This window comes from Protopterus annectens, chromosome 13.part0 (genome assembly GCF_019279795.1).
Source record: "Protopterus annectens isolate FY-2018-M chromosome 13.part0, PAN1.0, whole genome shotgun sequence".
NCBI lineage: Eukaryota > Metazoa > Chordata > Ceratodontiformes > Protopteridae > Protopterus > Protopterus annectens.
Window position 1 is genome coordinate 223,723,508 of NC_056747.1, and position 21,614 is coordinate 223,745,121.

Below are 21,614 nucleotides of genomic sequence, written 5' to 3' on the forward strand. Positions count from 1 at the left end.
TCTGCCCTCCCTGCCTCTAATCCTGGATTACATAGCAGATCTACTCTAGAGAGGCCTATCCTTCTCCTCCATTAAGATCCATGCCTCTTCCATTTCGGCTCATTACAACAGTGAGCCATCTCTCCCACCCTCTTATCATACAGTTCCTGAGAGGGGCAAACAGCTTAACTTAATGCCATCTAGGAGAGAGCACCTACCCCTGCTTGGGACTTTAAGTTTGTACTGGAAAAGCTGACGCTACCCCCCTTTGAGATGGCAGCGTCAGCAGAGTTAAAATTTCTCTTGGAAAACAGCCTTGCATCTGGCCATCACTTCAGCACGAAGAGTGTCTGAGCTGCAAGCACGTATGGCTGTGGAACCCTTCATTATTTTCCATGCTGAAAGGGTTTCCCTTAAGACTAACCCTTCCTTTATGCCTAAAATAGTGTCCAGTGTGGGTCTCAACCAATCTATCCTTTTGCCAACTTTCTTCCCTAATCCTCAAAATAAACTGGAATGGATCCTGCACTCATTGGACGTGCACAGACAGCTCAGATTCTACCTTGATAGGACTAAGCCCTTCAGGAAATTTGACCAGTTACTAGTCAGCTTTGCACCAGGGGCAGGGGGCAAGGCCATTTCAAAGCAAACTGTCTCCAAGTGGTTAGCACACTGCATCCGTTTCTGCTACAAGTACCATGGGAAACCAACCCTTAAGAGGGTTAGAACACACTCCACTAGGTCAACTTCCACCTCTACAGCATTCCTCAGGGGAGTCCCTACCAGGGACATCCTGGAAGCTGCTACCTGGAGTTCTGTACACACTTTTAACAAACATTACCACCTGCCTATCTTTTCCAAATACAGGGCGGGTTTCGCAACAGCAGTCCTGCAAGGCTTACTAGTCAGCCCTAACTGTTCTTGACTGCCTCCACCCTTCAACTTTGGGAATCTACCCAAGTGTGATGACTGCAACAGTGAAACACGAAGAACATAGTACAGCTGTGTACAACTTACGATAAATGTAGATGTTAGAGTGTATTCACTGTTGCAGTCTTGGTTTCCCTCCCTCCAGCCCCCTTGTCCCTCTCTCTTCTCTGTACCTATTACTCACCCCTTTCAGGGTTATATTGGTATTGGTATTTACTTTTTACTGATGGTGTTTTCCCCACCATAACCTAGCTCCCTATTTGGGGCAAGAAAAACTGATATAATGGCGTCTGCTGCCTGTTTTTATACCCCTGACGACTTGACTTCAGTCCTAGAGCAACGGCAACCGACAGAAATACTAAGTTTCTGGTATTCTGGGTGACTGAGAGCTACCTGCAGGCAGATAACCCAAGTGTGATGACTGCAACAGTGAATACACTCTAACATCTACATTTATGGTAAGTGTACACAACTGTACTTATTTTCTCATCTGTTTTATCATCTTAAAAGGTAAATGCAATCTGGAATTTTATGTTTAATCTCATTTTAAAGCTTGTGCCCAGCTGTATTAGTACTGTATTGGCACTGTCTTGAGAGCTAGCAGTAGGATTTGACCTAGACTGATTATCTAAGCATTATGCTGCTGATAAAAAAAAATTTGGTGTTGATGGTATTACATCTAATGTGTATGTGAAGACTTGGATTGATTCTTTTATTTCCCAGAACCGTATGGAAGAAAGTAAAGCACTCTTTAGGACCATTATCACGTATCCATGGTTTCAGAATTCTTCTGTCATTCTGTTCTTGAACAAGAAGGATCTCCTGGAAGAGAAAATCATGTATTCACACCTTGTCGACTACTTTCCAGAATTTGATGGTGAGTTAGCTTGGGTTGCTCAAAAACACATTTGTCAAATTACTATTCACAGAATATCCAGTGGTGTGACAGCTGCATTTGTTTTTGGTTGTTTGATGTAATCTTATCTCGCCTTCATTCTTACTTGGATGGTTTCGAAGCCGATCCTCAGCTCTGGCTCAGCCGAATACACAAGCTGGAAGTCTCAGACTTTGCTCGTGGCAAGGTAGGTATCCCATGATGCAGTGGTGCAGCTCCCCAGATCTCGTTTGCCTCTTTACGAGGTTGGATGTTCTCTTCTTGGCCATGGCTAAGTGTTTTGTCTTTTGCTTTTTAATAATTAAAACTAGTTAGAATTAAGAGATTAGTTAGATGTTCTTCATTTGGGTTATCTGCTTGCAGTAGCACTCAGTCGGCCTGATTAACAAAGTCTTGGGTCCTGCGTCAGTTGCTGTTCCTTCTTCCATGACGTCAGGGGTATAAAACATGCAGCCGATGGCATTACATCAGTCTTTCTTGCCGTTAGGTGCCCGAAGCAGAAGCAGTTTGCAAGTGCTGGTCGGCCAACTCCTGAAATTTTCATTTTCGAGTTTCTGAACCAAAGTCTTCAACTAAAGCTAAGTACCCTGTTGGGGAAACTTTTTCCTGCTCCTTACTGATGTCACTGAAAGCTAATAATTGCATTACTTGTGGAAAGTAAATAACCTCGTAAAGATTTTCATTTGTACTGTATTCCTTGCCTAGGCCCTGACCACGACGTACCTTGCTGTCGGTTTTCTGCTTTATTTAATTGGCGCACTATCCGTCATCTGTATATTTTTGCCTCTAAATATTTTGGTTCTTGGTTTAATTATCCAGAAATGTCGTCTGTTAGCCGTCCGTCTACCGGGATTTTGAAAAAATGCCAAGATAGACAGAGAAGGCTGCCGAGGTCCAAAACTGCCGATGATGCTTCTAAGCCAGTCGACAGTTCGCCAGTACTCATTGAGGTGCTTTTGCAGCCCCTGATACCCGCTGCTACTGATTCACAGTCCTCTACTGAGACCCATTCTGAGTCCGGTATGCCGCGAGATGCTTCAATTGTGGAACCCGCGGATGTCTCTACCTTGGATGGGTCTGGAGCAGCTGGGCAGGCACTGGCTTCTGAGGGTGTATTCAGGCCTATGGACTTGCATATTAAACAGTCGCCTCCTTCTTCATATAGGGCTAAATCTCTAACCATGCCTAAAGAAACGACTTCCAGGCCGCATGCTCAGGCCTCTATGCCTAAAAAAACAAATAAGAATGGCTGAAGATCTTATAACTCTAATCAGGGGAAGCCAACCTTCCCCCTTCTAAGAGACCTAGGACTGAAGTTGTTTATGAATCTTCTGACCAGGATTCTGATTTTTCTTATTCTTCTGATGATCTGGATTTGCCCTGATATACTTATGAGGATTCTGATGCAGAAGACTCTATTCCCTCTGCTTCCCTTCCAGAGAATTTTTCTTTTGGTGAAACCTTACCCTACTCTAAGGGAGCATTTCCACTGGGAAAGCCAGGATTTTTCTGATTCAAAAAAGAGGCTTAGGGATTTCTTACTCCTGCCTCAGCATAGGCCTTTAGCTATTCCTCCTGTACTAGACGTTGATGCTTATTCGGAATCTAGTTTGGCACCTGATTCTTTGCCTCCTGCTCCCAGAAAACCTGACAGATATTACAGGGTTCCTGATTCTCACAAGTTCCTTTTTAAAAATCCTATTGCAGATCCAGAGACTATTTCACGGGGACCCATGGGCAATTAAGGCTTCTACTGCTAAAAATCCTACTCCTTCTGATAGTCTCCAGGGCGCTGGGTAGATGGGGTAAGAAGGTTTACACTTCTGCAACCTTGTCCATTAGGGCTTTAAGCTGCCAGTTTCATATGTTAAAGTATCAGCAACATGTTATTGGATTGCTTAAACAGAAAATTATGTTGATTCCTTACTGTGCGGAAAATAAAGAATTACAGGATTTAATGCATTCTGCTGAACAGGTTGGAAAACATACATTGCAGTGAGGATTTGATTCATTAGCGGCCTCTTGCAGGGCTGCTGTTACTGGGTCTGTGCTCAGAAGGCATGCTTGGCTTAAGGAGCAATCTTTGCCTGATCATGTTAAAGCTAAGTTGTTGGATGCTCCCTTAAATCAGGACCGCCTGTTTGGCAACAAGGCTGAGGAAGTTCTTAAAAAGATGGAAGGTAAAGCTAAATCCATGCAAACTGTTAAAAATTTCTTACAAGTTCAGCCTCTTAGATTAGTAGACACTGGCCCTCTAAGATTGGCCCTTTCCAGCCCCTTCAAGGTCTTCTCAAGCCTGACCCAGACACAGCAGAAACCCCAGGATGTTCTTTGTGTTTCACTGTTGCGGTCATTACATTTGGGTAATCCTGCTGGCAGGTTGCCCTCAGTCAGCCTGAATTCCAAAGTCTTGGGTCCTGCGTCGGCTGCTGTCACCCCTTCCCTGACATCAGGTAGTCAGGGGTATAAAAGATGCGGCCAATGGCATTTTCTTTAGTGTCTCTTGCAGTGCGGTGCCCGAAGCAGAAGCAGTTCGCAAGTGCCGATCAGTCGACTCCTGAGATTTTCGTGTTCGAATTTCAGATCCAAAGTCCTCAATAAAGCTAAGTACCCTGTTGGGGAAACCTTTTTCTTGCTCCAGACCGATGTCAGAAAAATTAAATAATTATATTTCTTGTGGAAAGCAAATACGTCAAGGATTTTCATTCTTACTGTATTCCTTGCCTAGGCCCTGATCACAACGTTTCTGGTTGTCGGTTTTGTGCTAGATTTAACCAACGCACTATTAAGCGTCAGTATGATTTTGCTTTAAACTGTTTCGGATGCTGGTTTAATTATCCAGAAATGTCGTCCGATAGCCATTCGACTACTGGAGTTCACAAAAAACGCAAATAAGGAGAGAGACAACCAAGGCCCAAAACAGACTACGAAGCTTCCCCTAAGCCAGTCGCTGGTTCGCCAGTTCTCAGTGAGGCACTTTCGCAGCCCCTGACATCCGCTACTTTAGAGTCGCAGGCCGCTACAGACTCCCACGTGGAGTCTGCCATGCCGCTGGAAACTCAAGGTATTGGAGCCTCGGATACTATTTCTTCAGATGGGTCTGGAGCCGCTGAGTAGGCACCGGCTTCTGCGGGTGTATTCAGACCTAAACATCTTTACATTAAACCGACTTCAGCTTCAAAGGCAAAGACTAAAGCACCTTCTAAAGCAAAGAAACACTCGAGCCACGTGGTCAGGCCTCTATCCCCAAAAAACAGATGCTCAAAATGGCCGAAGACGTTTGATTACCTTGATCAGGGGTTCCCATTCCCCTCCTGATGAGGGCCTAGGTAAGACACTGATTATGATTCTTCAGATCACGTTTCTATTTCTTCTGATTCCTCTTCTGATCAGGAATATTCTCTTCCCCCTTGGATTCTGATACTGAAGAATCTATACCTGCAGCATCTCCTCCTGAGGGGGGACTATTCCTTTGGGGAAACCTTGCATACCATGAGGGAGCATTTCCACTGGGAGAGCCAAGATTTTTTAGAATAAAAGAGGCTCAGGGATTTCCTTCTAGTACCCCCAACACAGGCCACTAGCCATTCCACCTGTGTTAGACGTTGTAGATGTGTTTTCAGAGTCTAGTCTTACCCCTGACTCCTTACCTCCAGTTCCAGTTAAGCCTGACTGGTATTACAGGGTTCCTGACGCTCATAAATTCCTTTTTAAAAACTCTGTTGCAGACCCAGAAACTATTTCACAGGGTCCCAAAGGAGTTGAGGCTTCCGCTGCAAAAAACCCTACCTCCTCTGACAGATTCTAGGGCACTGGATAGATCAGGGGAAAAAAGGTTTACACATCTGCTACCTTGGCTATAAGGGCAGTAAACTGTCAGTTTCTTATGCTCAAATATCAGCAATATGGCATTGCTTAAACAGAAAATGTTAAACTCTGAATGTGCAGAAAAGAAGGAAATGCAGGATTTATTGCATGCAGCTGAACAAGTTGGAAAGCATACTTTGCAATTTGGTTTTGATTCTTTGGAGGCCTCCTGCAGGGCCGCAGTTACGGGTTATGTAATTAGGAGGCATGCTTGGTTAAAGGAACAAAATCTGCCTGATCATGTCGAAGTTAAATTATTAGATGCACCTTTACAGCATGATACTTTGTTTGGTGTTAAGGCAGAGGAGGTGTTAAAGAAAATGGAGGACAAAGCTAAATCTATGCAAACTGTCAGATTTTTTACAAGTACAGCCACCTAGGTTCAGTAGAAACTGGCCAACAAAGAATTGGTCCTTTCCTGTGTCAGACTGGCCTCAAAGGGGCAAACCCAGATGCCCTAGAGGCAGATCCCAGGTGCAAGGTTCATACAGGTCAAAGCAATGGGGTGCTTCTACCTCCAAAGTTGGAGAAGACAAATCACAACCATACAGGAAACAGTCCCAATGACTTCCCCCTGCCTGCACCAAGCACTTATCTCCTGGCAGCACCCTTAGGGGGGAAATTAGCACTTTTTTCTCAAAATTGGCACATCAAACCCCAGGACAAGCGGGTTCTAAATATCGTGTCACAAGGCTACAAGTTCCATTTCCATATCCTGCCAAAGGCAAATGGCTGGCCAGATCTGCCAGAAATTCAATGGGCAGAGGTATAAAAACAAGTCTCATCCCTCATGGACATGGGAGCCATTCAGCAAGTACCAGAGCAAGAGCAGAGTCAAGGATTTTACTCAAGACTGTTCTTGGTACCAAGAAAGGCCAAGGCCTGGAGGCCAATACTATACCTATCTATTCTGAACACATTCCTGGACATACCAAAATTTAAGATGTTGACTTTGCAGCAGCTTCTGCCCATGCTGGGCAAGAACACTTGGCTTGCGACTTTAGACCTAAAAGAGGCATACCTGCCTGTCCCAATCAGACAGATATGCAGAAGATACCTCAGATTCAAGGCTGGCTCAATGCATTACCAATTCTCTGCACTGCCCTTTGGCTTATCTACTGCACCCAGGGTCTTTACAAAGTGCCTGGCACCAGTAATTGCATTCTGCAGACAAAGAGGAATACAAATATATCCTTACTTGGACGACTGTCTAATTCAAGCAGAGAACAAGGATATTCTTCTACAACATCTGGCGTTTGTGAAAAGACTTCTAACATGCCTAGGGTACACAGTCAACAAAAAGAAATCAAAACTAGTACCCTCTCAAGAGATAATATTCCTGGGTGCAAGCTTAAATACAACTGCCCAGATGGCTTATCTCACGCCAAAGGAAACTGACTACCTATTTCAAAATGTTGGCAACAAAGGCCCAGTTATCTGGAAGAAAATTTCTGCAAGCTTTGGGCTTCATGGCATCCTGCATCCTTCTAATTCCATATGCAAGACTGCATATGAGGAAACTTCAGTGGTACCTAAAAAGTGTTTGGACTCAACATTGCCACAGCCTGGAAACAATGATTACTCTCATTCCTGCCTGCAACAAGAGTTTTGATGGTGGGCAAAGGCTTGTCACCAAAACAGGGGACAGACGTTCACATTACCCCCAGCCAGGCAGACACTAACAGATGCATCAGATTATGCCTGGGGTGCCCACATGGCAGGAAGATGCATTCAGGGCACATGGACCTCAAACCAAATGCATCTGCATATCAATCAAAAAGCGATGCTAGCTGGTCAAAATGCCCTGAGAGCCTTCAAGGACCTACTTCATCTGGGACAACTACCGATAAAGACAGACAACACCACGGTCATGTGGTATATAAACAAACAGGGGGGCACACATTCTTACCCCCTTTGCAGATTAGCCATGACTTTGTGGGACACAGCATTGACTTACCAAGTACATCTGCAGGCACAATTCCTGCCACTGCAGGCACAATTCCTGCCAGGAAGGAAAAATACTCTGGCAGATAAACTAAGCAGAAACCTCATGGATCCCCACGAGTGGCAGCTAGAGTCACAAGTCTTCAGCATGATAACAAGGAAATGGGGATGCCCGGACATATATCTATTCGCCTCCCCTCACAACTACCAACTAAAAAAATTCTGCACAAGGATTTAGCACAGACAAGCATGGAAAGTGGACGCCCTATCAGTATATGCCTTCCCCCACTACCTCTCCTCCCCAAGGTACTCCTAAAGGTCAGACAGGAGAAGCCAAAGATGATACTGATTGCCCCAGACTGGCCCCACCAGTACTGGTATCCAATACTAAGGAACTTGTCTCATTGCCCAGCTTGGGCCTTACCTCAAATACCTCATCTACTGTCCCGGCAAAACAATCAGATCCTGCACAGCCAACTCGGGACTTTAAACCTGGCAGCATGGCGGATAATGTAGTCATACAAAACACACCTCTCGGTAAAGCTGTGTTGGATGACATTTTGGAAGCCAGAAGGCCTAGTACTAGAAAATCTTATGCTGGAAAATGGAAGAAATTCTGTGCTTGGAACCGGGCACAAGGATCTGATACAACTGTGCCAAATATTCCTCAGATTTTGCAATATTTAACTGAGATGCTGGACAAAGGCCTATCTTTTTCATCTATTAAAATTCATGCCTCTGCCATTTCGGCTCATTACAATACAGAGCCACCAATCTTTTCTCATCCCTTATTAAAGCAGTACCTCAGAGGAGCCAAAAATTTAAGGCCTCCAAAAATATCACCAATGCCTACATGGGACCTCAATTATGTCTTGGAAAAACTCACCCTGCCTCCTTTTGAGCCAGCCTCTACTGCTGACATAAAGTTTTTATTTTTGAAAGCAGCTCTGCTCCTAGCAATGACTTCTGCAAGACGAGTTTCAGAGCTACAGGCACTCATGGATATTGAACCTTTTATCATTTTTTATCCAGACAGGGTCTCTAATGACAAACCCAACATTTATGCCTAAGGTGGTGTCCAGTGTGGCTCTTAACCAAACTATTCATCTGCCAACTTATTATCCAAATCCACGGAACAAGGGGGAGAGAATTCTGCATTCTTTGGACGTACACAGGCAGCTTAGATTCTACTTGGACAGAACCAAAGTTTTCAGAAAGAGCAATTACTAGTGGCATATGCTGCAGGATCACAAGGAAAGGCTATCTCAAAGCAGACTATTTCAAAGTGGATAGGCCACTGCATTCGTTTCTGCTACTTACACCATGGTAAGCCAGTGCCCAAGGGCATTAGGCCACATTCAACCAGAGCTGCAGCCTTTTTTCAGGGGAGTACCACCCAAGGACATTTTAGAGGCTGCTACTTGGAGTTCCGTGCACACCTTTACAAAGCACTGTCATCTGCCACTCTACTCTAAATCCAGGGCAGGCTTTGCCACTGCAGTTCTGCAGGGCCTCATAGCTGCTCCTAATGCTGTTTAGCTCCAGCCTCCCAGCCATAGCTTTGGAACTCTATCCAAATGTAATGACTGCAACAGTGAAACACAAAGAACATAGTACAGTTGTGTACACTTACCATAAATGTAGATGTTCAAGTGTATTCACTGTTGCAGTCCGGGTTACCCACCCACCATCCCCCTTTCTTCTGATGGAACCTATGTGGTGTATTTGCTTGTATAGGAAGGTAAAGTTTATACTGGTGCATGTTTTTATATATATATATATATATATATATATAGATATATATATATATATATATATATATATATATATATATATAGATATATATATATATATAGATAGATAGATATATATAGATAGATAGATATATAGATATATATAGATAGATAGATAGATATATAGATATATATAGATAGATAGATATATAGATATATATAGATAGATAGATATATAGATATATATAGATAGATAGATATTTATAAATTTTGGCTACCCTTTTAGGGGGCACTTGACATCTGGGGCAAGAAAAACTAAAGAAAATGGCATCGGCCGCATCTTTTATACCCCTGACGTCAGGGAAGGGGTGACAGCAGCCGACGCAGGACCCAGGACTTTGGAATTCAGTCCGACTGAGGGCACCCTGCAAGCAGGATTACCCAAATGTAATGACTGCAAGTAATGACTGCAACAGTGAATACACTCTCTAACATCTACATTTATGGTAAGTGTACACAACTGTACTTTTCATTCCCAGGGGACACACAAATCTAAGCAGTGCGAGAGTTTCCGCACCCAAATCCGGGAGTAGTAAGACTGTCCCATATGGGAAACTCAATTACTTGATTTTAAAACTTCTAAGCACTTCCCATCTGAATGCTCCTTTAGGCGGAAAAATTGGCCTGCAGGCCAAAAACTTGGGAACTCATTACCCAGGACAAATGGGTTTTAAATGGTGTCCCAGGGATAGACATTTCACTTCCACACCTTACCAACACCAAGCGGGTGGCCAGATCTACCCCCAAATCAGTAGGCAGAGGCCCAAAATCAAGTGCTTTCTCTCTTAAACATGGGGGCTATTCAGTTGGTACCAGAAGAGGAAAAGGGACAAGGTTTCTATTAGAGACTTTTTCTAGTACCCAGAAAAGGCAATACATGGCATCCTTTCCTGGACCTTTGTGATTCCAAAATTCAAGATGCTGACTCTTCAGCTGCTTCCTGTGCTAGGCAAAGATGCCTGGTTGGCAACACTAGACTTAAAAGAAGCATACCTGCATATCCCTACCAGGGAGTCTTGCAGAAGATACCTACGCTTCAAAGCAGGCGACATACACTGTCAGTTCTCTGCACTGCCCTTTGTGAATACCCTGGGCGCAGTAGATAAGCCAAAGTGCCTAGCTCCAGTCATTGCATTCTGCAGGCAAAGAAATATTCAAATATATCCATACCTGGGTTATTGTCTAATTTAGGCAGAATTTGTTCAAAGGGTACTAACTTGTCCGGGGTACACCATAAACGAAAAGAAATCACACTTGGTACCCTGTCAACAAATTATATTCCTGGGAGCAAGCTTGAATACAACTTCCCAGATGGCTTTCCTCACGCCAGAGAAATGGACTAATTTGACAACCTACTTCAAACAAGTGGCCACAAAGAAGTTATCTGCAAGGCAAATACTGCAGTCCTTGGGGTTCATGGCCTACTGCATTCTTCTAATTCCATTGCAAGGCTGCATATGGGGAAACTGCAATGGTATCTCAAAAACCTATGGTATCAACATTCACAGCATCTTGAAGCTATGATTCCTATCCTACCCTGTCTACACCTAGAGTTCCTTTGGTGGGCAGAAGCCTGCCACCAGATCAAGGGACTACCATTCACACTACCCTCTGTCTCCCAAACCTTAACAGACTCATCAAACTATGCATGGGGGTTCACCTGGCAGTGAAGTTCATTCAGGACAGCTGGAGCCCAAGTCAAATGCACCTACACATAAATCAAAGGAAATGTTAGCTGTACAGAATGCTGCGACAGCCTTCAAGGACCACATTCTTCCAGGACAACTAATGGTAAAGACTGACAACACCATGGTCATGTGGTACATAAGCAGGGGGGTGCGCACTTACTCCCTCTGCAGACTAGTCATGGTATTGTGGAACACAGCCTTGAGCTACCAAGTGAAATCTACAAATTCAATTCCTGCCAGGAAAACTAAATACACTGACAGATGGACTAAGCAGAAACCTCATGGACCCACGCGAGTGGAAACTGGAGCCTAGGATTTTCAACATGTTAACAAGCAAATGGGGGGGAGCCCAGATATAGACCTGTTTGCCTCCCCCCAGAACCATCATTTGGACAAATTTTGCACAAGGATTCCCCACAAACTAGCTTAGAAAGTAGATGCTCTATCCTTCAGCTGGAAAAACCTATCAGTTTATGCCTTTCCTCCTCTGCCTGTGCTCTCCAAGGTACTACTAAAGATCAAACAGGACAAGCCAAGGACGATTTTAATTGCAACCAGACTGGCCACGTCAACACTGGTAACCCCCTCCTGTACAGTGTGTCACGCTTGACCCCGTGGCACCTGCCTCAGACTTCTTCCCTGTTTTCGCAGCAGGAGAACCAGGTTCTGCAAACCCTTAACCAAGCAGCCTGGTTAATTACCCAATCTCACCTTTACCACCCCTCAGTAAATCAGTGATGGATATCATTTTAGAGGCTAGGAGGCCTAGTACTAGAACATCTTATGCTGCAAAATGGAAAAAAATTTTGTACCTGGAACCAGTCTCAAGGGATGAGCGCAGCAGTACCCAATTTACCTCATATTCTACAATATTTGACTGAGATGCTTCATAAGGGCTTGTCCTTTTCCTACATCAAAATTCATGCCTCAGCCGTTTCAGCTCATTATAGCACAGAGCCTCCCCTCTTCTCTCACCCACTGCTCAAGCAGTTCCTCAGAGGGGCCAAAAATTTAAGACCACAGAGGAGAGCTCCAACTCCAGCCTGGGACCTTAACTTTGTCTTGGAGAAACTCTCCTCTTCCTTCTTTTGAGCCAGCTGCTACTGCAGATTTAAAATTCCTTTCCTGGAAAACAGCTTTCCTTTTAGCAATCACTTCTGCAGGAAGGGTATCCGAGTTACAGGCCCATATGGCAGTGGAGCCTTTCACCATCCATCCAAAGAGGCCTTTGGATCTCAACCCTCAGTCTCCTAGTTGTCTCTGTCTTTTGATGAGCTAATGGGGTTAGTCAGTCGAAAGGCGTGGGAGTCGCCTGACACTGTGGAACCAGTCCCTCGGAGGGCAAACAAGTTTTTGTCAGCCCCCACTGGAAAAGATTTTCTTACAAAAGGTGTGCTTGTAGATGCTATGGTGGTGGCAGCAGCCACCAAGAAGGAACTTTTTGAGATATCCTCATCTGTTCATACTCCGAACAAAGATTCTTGAACGATGGACAGATATAGGAAGTGTCTTTTTGTCAGCGACCTTTACATTTAGATTGCTGAACTACCTCACACACTTTTCAAGGTTACAAAGAGATCTCATGAAGGAGCTAGGAGATGGCTCTACAAGGTTCACTGGCTGTGGGGGTGACTGAAAGTCTCCTAGTTTTCCACCTTAAAGTCCATCGTCCTCTCCATGAGACTGATATCTTATGCAGAGGATGGAGTGAGTAGGGCAGCGGGTTCAGGAGTTTCCCTGAGGAGACACTCCTGGATGCACTTGTGTAATTTTGAGGAACCTTTTAAGTCTAGCTTTACTAACGCCCCTTTTGATGGTTCCTCACTTTTTGGACCCAAAGTTAGACACACTCACCAGATGCGAGCAGGAAGCGAAAACTCTCTCTGCCGTTGGAGTATGTTTTTCAGTACCTTCAGGATCTTACCTTAAAGGTCAGATGAGTGGGAAAATGTGGTTCAAAAGATCCCAGGGAGCTTTCCAAGACACATGAGGTGAATCCTTCCCCAGGGGCAGAGGAGGAGGCAACATTGGTAGAAGTCATCCTAGAGGCAGGGGGCTGTCTGCAAAACCAGGGTGACTGTGATTCCTTTTGCAGACGTCCCTACCAGCGCTCTTGAAAGGCCCATCTGCTCTACTCTGGATGCAGTTGGGGGTCTTTTATCTTTGTACCGTGAAGTCTGGCAAAATATCACAAAAGGCAAGTGGGTACAAAGCATAATATCCAGAGGATATTCCATTCCCTTTTGCCGTACTGTCCCACAAATCAGAGCAATCCCAGATGTTCCACCCAATCTAATGGAGCAAGCAACTGTAGAAATCCAAAAGTTGCTAGACAAAAGAGTCATCCAAAAAGTCCCCACAGACCAAATAGGATTCGGAACTTACTCAAGATTCTTTTTGGTGCCAAAAAGAATAGGAGACTGGAGACCCATATTGGATCTCAGCAAATTGAACAAATCTGTCAAAAAGTCAAAATTCCAAATGGTGACACTGCAGTCTATACTTCCTTCTTAGGGAAAGACGATTGGATGTGCTCAATAGTCCTCCAAGATGCATACTGCCACATAAAAATGGACAGAGCATCAAGGAGTCATTTACGCTTCCGGCTGGGAGCCAGTCACTATCATTTCCGAGCTCTGCCCTTTGGTCTCACTGCAGCCCCCCCCAGCGTGTTCACCAAGTGCATGGCAGTAGTAACAGCTCACTTGTGACGTCTTGGATTCCAACTGTTCCTTTTCTGGATGACTGGCTCCTAACTGCCACCACCAAGCATCTACTCCAAGAAGCCAGGGATGTGACATTGGAAGTTTGTGCTCAGCTAGGCATAACAGTCAATTTAAAAAAATCTGCCTTGTTACCCTCTCAACATATTACTTTCATAGGCGCAAACCTAGACATTGTTTCTATGATGGCACGTCTTCCAACTGACAGAATTTCTGCCCTCAGACAGCAAATACTTGACCTCCTTCCCAAGGACAAGGTAAAGTGAAAGATGGTTCTGAAAACTGTAAACTCTAGGTATAATGGCTTCAACCATAACTCTAGTTCCTCTCGCCAGGATGCATATGCAAATCCTTCAGTGGCTCCTATTTTCCCAGTGGTTGCTTCAAGAACTTCCTATGTCCCATCTGATCAGAATAAGAGTCATGCAAGAAGGATCTACGGTGGTGGACTCAGTCCAATCATGTGACCATCGGTAGACCCTTTATTCCACTACAACCTGTTGCTACAGTGACCACAAACACTTCTCAGATCGGGTGGGGGGGCATTAGAAGGTTAGTCCAAGGTATATGGCAGGACCACGAGGCCCATTTGCACATTAGTGTTCTAGAGGTGAGAGCAGTGCTTCTGGCATTGCAAACACTCCACGACACTCTTCCATTGGGACAATTGCAGTACAGTCAGACAATGTCGGTGGTATGGTACATAAACAAGGAGGAACCTTGTCGAGAGACTCAGTTTGGCAATGGGCAATATCTTCCCAACGCTTTTTAGCAGCAGCACACATCCCAGGGAAATCCAACGTGATAGTGGACAAGCTCAGCAGGGCAATATTAATGCCTCACGAGTGGTCTCTGAACCAGAGCGTAACGGAAGAGTTTTTCCAGAAATGGGGCCAGCCTTGCTGTGATCTTTTTGCCACTCCCATGAATGCCAAGTGCAGCAGCTACTTTGCCCTAATTCTCCCTCCAGGGGAGACACCGAGAGACTCACTTGTTCACGATTGGCCCTCGGGACTTCTTTATGCCTTTCCCCCCCGATGTTCATGTTTCACTGTTGCAGTCATTATGTTTGGGTTATCTGCCTGCAGATAGCCCTCAGCCTGCCTGATTATCAAAGTCTTGGGTCCTGCGTCTGATGCCATCTCTTCTTCCATGATGTCAGGTAGTCAGGGGTATAAAGCATGTAGCCAATGCCATTACATCAGTCTTTCTTACCGCGCGGTGCCCAAAGCAGAAGCAGTTAAGTGCTGGTCGGCCAACTCCCGAAATTTTCGTTTTCGAGTTTCAGAACTGAAGTCTTCTAAAAAGCTAAGTACCCCATTGGGGATCATTTTTCTTGCTCTAACCGATGTTAGTAAAAGTGAAGAATTGTATTACCTGTGGAAAGCAAATACCTCAAAGATTTTCATTCGTACTGCATTCTTTGCCTAGGCCCAGATCATGACGTCCCTCGCGGTCTGATGTTCATAGTGTTACACTGCTGCATTCATTACACTTGGGTTATCCTGCCATCAGGCGGTCCCGCAGTCAGCCAGAGTTCCAAAGTCTTGGTCCGGCGTCAGTTGCTGTCGCCTCCTCCCTGACGTCAGTGCGACAGGAGTATATAAGATGCAGCCGACGCCATTTTCTTCAGTCTTTCTTGCTGCACGGTGCCCAAAGCAGATGCAGTTGGCAAGTGCCAGTCGGCCGACTCATGAGATTTTCATTCCGAATCCAGAACCGAAGTCTTCTGAAAAAGCTAAGTACCCTGTTGGGGAAACTTTTTCTTGCCTCAAACCTATGTCAGTAGAAGTTGATAACTGTATGTCTTGGAAGCAAATACCTCAAGGATTTCCACTCCTATTGTATTCCATGCCTAGGCCCTGACCACGACGTCACTGGTTGTCGGTTTTGTGCTAGGTTTAACAAGTGCACTATTAAACGTCTGTTTGATTTTGCCCGACATTATTTTGGCAGAAAATTCAATTACACTATGCCGTCGGAAATTCCAACGACCGCAATGTATAAAAAACACAAGGACAGGCATCCAAGGCCCAAAACTGATGACGAGGCCTCTTCTAGGCCGGTCCTCCAGTTTTCAGCGAGGCGCCTACGCAGCCCCCGACTACTGCTTCCACAGACCACCTCCGACTCCCATGTGGAGCTGGCTGGACCTTCGGACACACTAGATTTTCAGCTTTCCGACCCTAACCCTACAGAGGGAACTGAAGTAGCTGAGCAATCCACAGCTACAGAGGGTGTTTTCAGACCTACCCAGTTAACCATTAAACCCTCTTTTAAGTCTAAGCCCACCTTAAAAGTAAAGAAACAGACACAACTCTCTCCAGGGCAGGCTTCCATGCCTAAGAAACAAATGCTAAAAATGGCCGAGGACCTAATCACCCTGATCAGGGGGTTCCATCCCCCTCCTGATAAAAGGCCCAGACAGGATGCAGACTATGAATCTTCTGACCAGGTGTCCATTTCCTCCGAGTCTTCCTCTGACCTAGGATATTCTTTACCCCCTTATGAGGATTCTGAAGCTGAGGAATCATTTCTCAGCCTCTCCGCCTGAGGATTACTCCTTTGGGGGAGACCTTACATACCATGAGGGAACATTTCCATTGGGAAGGCCAGGATTACTCACAATCCAAGAAAAGGTTCAGAGACTTCCTTTTATTGCCTCAACACAGACCCCTTGCTATCCCGCCAGTTTTAGATATTGTGGATGATGTGTACTCTGAATCCAGTTTGAACCCTGACTCCTTACCCCCAGCCCCAGTTAAACCTGATAGATATTACAAAGTCCCTGACTCTCTCAAATTCCTGTACAAAAAGCCCTGTTGCTGACCCTGAAACTATTTCTCAGGGACCCAAAGGGATTAAGTCCTCAGCAAAAAACCCAGTTCCCTCTGACAGAAATTCCAGAGCATTAGACAGATGGGGGAAGAAGGTATATAGGTCTGCAACTTTAGCAATGAGAGCCTTGAATTGCCAGATGTTCTCATCTCACATTGCTGCAGTCCTTACACTTGGGCAGTCCGCTGTCCTCGGTCGGCCCGAATATCAAAGTATAAGGCTGACGTCGGTCAAGGTGCATTTGACTGACATCAGGACGTCAGGGTACAAATGCGCATGACCGACGTCATATCCTCAGTCTTTTTTGCCGCATGGTCCGATGCAGAAGCAGCGTTGCAAGTGCCGGTTGGCGTTCTGAAATTGTCCGATTTCGGAGTTTCAGACCGAATCAGAGTTGGCTAAGTACCCCGTTGGGGAATATTTTAGTTTTTTCTTGCCTCAGTGGTTTACCGGATGTCAGAAAAAGTGAATAATTGTATTTCTTGTGGGAAACAGATACCGCATAGAGACTACCATACTTTGTGTATTCCTTGTTTAGGGCCGGAGCACGACGTTGTTGGGTGTCGCTCTTGTGCTAGATTCAATAAGCACTATTAAGAGAAGATTAGATTGTGCCAGGTTAGTCTTGAAGCGGTGCAATTATAAAATGCCGTGGATGCTCCACGCCTCTCTTCAAGAAGCGCAAGGACAAAGCTGTTAAACCTAGGCTAGAGGAACCGTCAGTACCGGACGCCGGTTCTTTAGAGGTGTCGGTGGAGCCGGTGGTTCCACCGGAGGTTTCTTTGGGATCCCAGGGAGAGACTTTGTTATTGCAGGATGTGGCCTCTCAGGAGGCAGGCCAGGCTGATGGGGCTTCTCAGGTTACTATACTCCCCTCCCTGCCTAGGGTGGTTAGGCCCTCTCCTTCTGTTTCCAAGGCTTCTCCCAGGGGCAGGCCAGGTTTAGCTTCAGTTGGTGTTACCCCTAGTTCTTCAGGAACTGTGCCCAAGAAGCATATGCTTAAAATGGCAGAAGATTTGATTACTTTGATTAGGGGTTCTATGCCCCCTCCTGATAAGAGACCTAGGGTGGAGCCTGAGTTAGGGAGTTTTGAGCAGGCTTCAGATGTTTCAGAGTCTTCGGCCGAAGACTTGCAGGAGTACTCTCCTTATTCTGATTCTGATGTGGATGATTCTACTCCTTCTGCTTCTCCTCCTGAGGATTTTTCTTTTTCAGAAACTCTTCACTCCATGAGGGAGCATTTTAAGTGGGAAGGTCAGGACTTCCCTGATTCCAGGAAAAGGCTTAGGGAATTTTTGTTTTTACCCCAGCATAGGCCTTTGGCTATACCTCCTGTTTTGGATGTAGTGGAAGATGTTTTTACAGAGGCTTCTCTTAATCCTGATTCTTTGCCTCCTGCTCCTGTTAAACCGGATAGATATTACAGGGTGCCTGAAGCTCATAAGTATCTTTTTAAGAGTCCTAGGGCAGACCCAGAAACTGTTAGCCAGGGGCCTAAAGGTGTTAAGGCTTCTGTTGTAAAGAATCCGGTTCCTGCAGACAAAGAGGCCAGGGCCTTGGATAGATGGGGAAAGAAAGTTTATACTTCTTCCACTCTTGCTATGAGGGCTTTGAATTGCCAGTTTCACATGTTGAAATACCAAAACTATCTCCTTTCACAATTGAAGTCTAAGGTTGATGCTCTGGCAGAAGGTATTGATTGTAAAGAGTTGCAAGATTTAGTACATGTTTCTGAACAGGTGGGTAAGCATTCTTTGCAATGTGGTTTTGATGCTGTACAGGCCTCGTCTAGGGTGGCTGCCACTGGGTCAGTTCTTCAGGCACGCCTGGCTGAGGGATCAAAATTTATCTGACCATGTTAAAACAAGGATTTTAGATGCTCCTTTACAATCTGACGTGTTGTTTGGTTCTCCTGTTGAGGCAGTTTTAAAGAAAATGGAAGACAAGGCTAAGTCTATGCAGACTGTTAAAGATTTTTTGCAGGTCCAGCCTCCAAAGTTTAGTAGAAATTGGCCTACTAAGGGGTGGACGTATCCTTCTTATGATTCCCAGTCTAGGGGTAGATCTAGACGTGGTAGGGGCAGAGCTCAGGGCTCTTTCAGGCCTAGAACAGGGAGTTCTCCTGCACAGTCTTCGGGTGAGGGCAGGGGTCAGTCCTTTCGTAAACAGACCCAATGACCTACCTTTTCAGCTGCCAGAGCCTTCTCGTCTGGCAGCACCTTTGGGAGGAAGGTTGGCACTTTTCAGAGAAAATTGGAGTTTAATTACCCAAGACAGATGGGTATTGGATATCATACACCACGGTTACAGGTTTTATTTCCATACCTTGCCTCCTTTCAAAGGCATGCCAGACGTTCCTCCTCAACAAAGGATAGAGGCTCACAAGCAAATTTCTCTGTTACTCCAAATAGGGGCCATACAGCCGGTCCCTATGCCAGAAGTGGGCCTAGGATTTTATTCTCGCCTGTTCCTAGTACCAAAGAAAGGGAACACGTGGAGACCAATTTTGGACTTATCTATCCTCAACACTTATCTGGACATTCCCAAGTTCAAAATGTTGATGTTACAGCAGCTTTTACCTCTGCTGGGCAAGGATCATTGGATGGTAACTTTGGATCTCAAGGAGGCTTACCTTCATGTTCCTATCAGACTAAGTTGCAGGAAGTATCTACGTTTTCGAGCTGGGACTTCTCACTATCAGTTCTCTGCATTGCCCTTTGGCTTATCTACTGCGCCCAGAGTGTTCACGAAAGTTCTGGCTCCAGTGATAGCTTTCTTCAGGCTCAAAGGAATACAGATTTATCCTTATTTGGACAACTGCCTGATTCTGGCTCAAGGAAGGGAAGAGCTTCTTCATCATTTGGAATATGTGATAGCAGTGCTAAGATGCCTGGGGTATTCTGTGAACGAAATAAAGTCCAGTCTAGTACCCTCTCAGGACATGTGCTTTCTGGGTGTGAGACTGAATACAGCATCCCAGATGGCCTTTTTAACCCCGGACAAACAAAAGAGTCTTTCCCTTTACTTCCATCAACTATCTCATCAGTCCGGGCTGACTGCAAGGACAGTCCTTCAAGCCTTAGGGTTCATGGCATCTTGTATTCTGGTGCTTCCCAATGCCAAACTGCATATGAGGAAGCTGCAATGGTATCTCAAAGATGTATGGACACAGCACTGCCAGGATCTGGACACTGTCATTCAAATAATACTTTGCATTCAAAAGGAATTTTTGTGGTGGGCTCAGGAATGTCACCTAAACAAGGGATTCTCTGTGACCCGGCCAGAGGCGAGTCAGATTTTAACGACAGATGCCTCAGACAAAGCTTGGGGAGCTCATCTAAATGGAAAGTGGATACAAGACAAGTGGCCTGCCAGACTACAACATCTACATATCAACCTGAAGGAGATGTTAGCAGTCCAGTTTGCATTAATAGCTTTCAAGGATTTACTTCTTCCAGGGCAGGTGTTGATTCTAACAGACAACACAACTGTCATGTGGTACATCAACAAGCAAGGGGGAACGCATTCTTATCCCCTATGCAGGCAAGCAATGATTTTGTGGGAGACTGCTCTCAGTTTACAGCTCAATCTTCAGGCAAGGTTTCTGCCAGGAGCACAGAACTCCTTAGCAGATGTGTTGAGCAGACGAATTATGGATCCCCACGAGTGGAAATTGGATTCTCATGTATTTCAGAAATTGACAGTGTCATGGGGAACTCCAGACATAGATCTGTTCGCTTCTCCACTAAACCATCAGCTGCCAAAGTTTTGCACAAAAGGTTTCATCCCACAGCTTGGAGAGTGGATGCTCTTTCTTTCAACTGGAGCAATCTTCATGTGTATGCCTTTCCACCTCTGCCTCTCCTCCCAAAGGTACTTCTAAAGGTCAGACAGGACAAACCAAGGATGATTTTAATAGCTCCAGATTGGCCTCGACAGCACTGGTACCCATTACTGAGAAGTCTGGTACGGAAGCCTCCATGGCCTTTGCCTTCGATTCCACACCTGTTGTCACAGGAGGACAGCCATTTGCTCAATGTCAAGCTTCACTCTCTGCACCTAACAGCCTGGCATATTCTGTTTTGAATCATAGTGGGCCTCCACTTCCTCAGCAAGTTTTGAATGTAATTTTGGAAGCTAGAAGGCCTAGTACAAGGAAAGTGTACGCAGATAAATGGAAGAGATTTTTATTTTGGAGTGCAGCAAAGATTTTGATGTTTCTGAGCCTAATTTGAGTGTGGCTCTTCAATATCTTACTGAGTTACTGGACAAAGGTTTGTCTTTCTCTTCTATTAAGGTTCATGCTGCAGCAATTTCGCTCACTATGATTGTGACCCACCATTGTTTTCTCATCCTTTGTTCAAGCAATTTCTTAGAGGGGCAAAGAATATACGACCCCACGAAGAGCTCCTACTCCTGCTTGGGATCTCAATTTTGTGTTGGAGAAACTCACTCTACAACCTTTTGAGCCTGCAGCTACTTCTGAGTTGAAATATTTATCATGGAAGACTGCTTTTTTGTTGGCCATTACCTCTGCAAGAAGGGTTTCTGAATTGCAGGCCCTTATGGCGGTTGAGCCTTTCTTGATTTTCCATAAGGATAGGGTATCTTTACGTACTAATCCTTCCTTTATGCCTAAGGTGGTTTCTAGTGTGGCTTTAAACCAAACTATTCATTTGCCTACTTTTTATGCAAATCCCCAAAATAAAGGGGAAAAGATTTTGCACAGTTTAGATGTACACAGGCAGTTGAGATATTATTTGGACAGAACTAAAGGGTTCAGGCAGTCTCAGCAGTTATTTGTTTCTTTTGCTTTGAGTTCTCAGGGCAAGCCTGTGTCAAAACAAACTATTTCTAAGTGGATTGGGTTTTGCATTGCTTTCTGTTATTCCCATCATGGCAAGGAGATTCCAGCTGGGATTAGGCCTCATTCCACTAGAGCTACTGCCACTTCGAC

The 21,614-nt window shown here is 45.1% G+C and overlaps 1 protein-coding gene across 1 annotated transcript in view; it reads left to right on the top strand.

Annotated features, from left to right (window-relative positions):
* LOC122787178 (guanine nucleotide-binding protein subunit alpha-11) overlaps positions 1-21,614 on the top strand; it is a 490,815-nt gene that overhangs the window by 380,468 nt on the left and 88,733 nt on the right. The window contains exon 6 of the mRNA XM_044053758.1: positions 1,633-1,786. Within this exon, the coding sequence (XP_043909693.1) occupies positions 1,633-1,786 (154 nt within the window). The remainder of the gene's footprint in view (positions 1-1,632; positions 1,787-21,614) is intronic.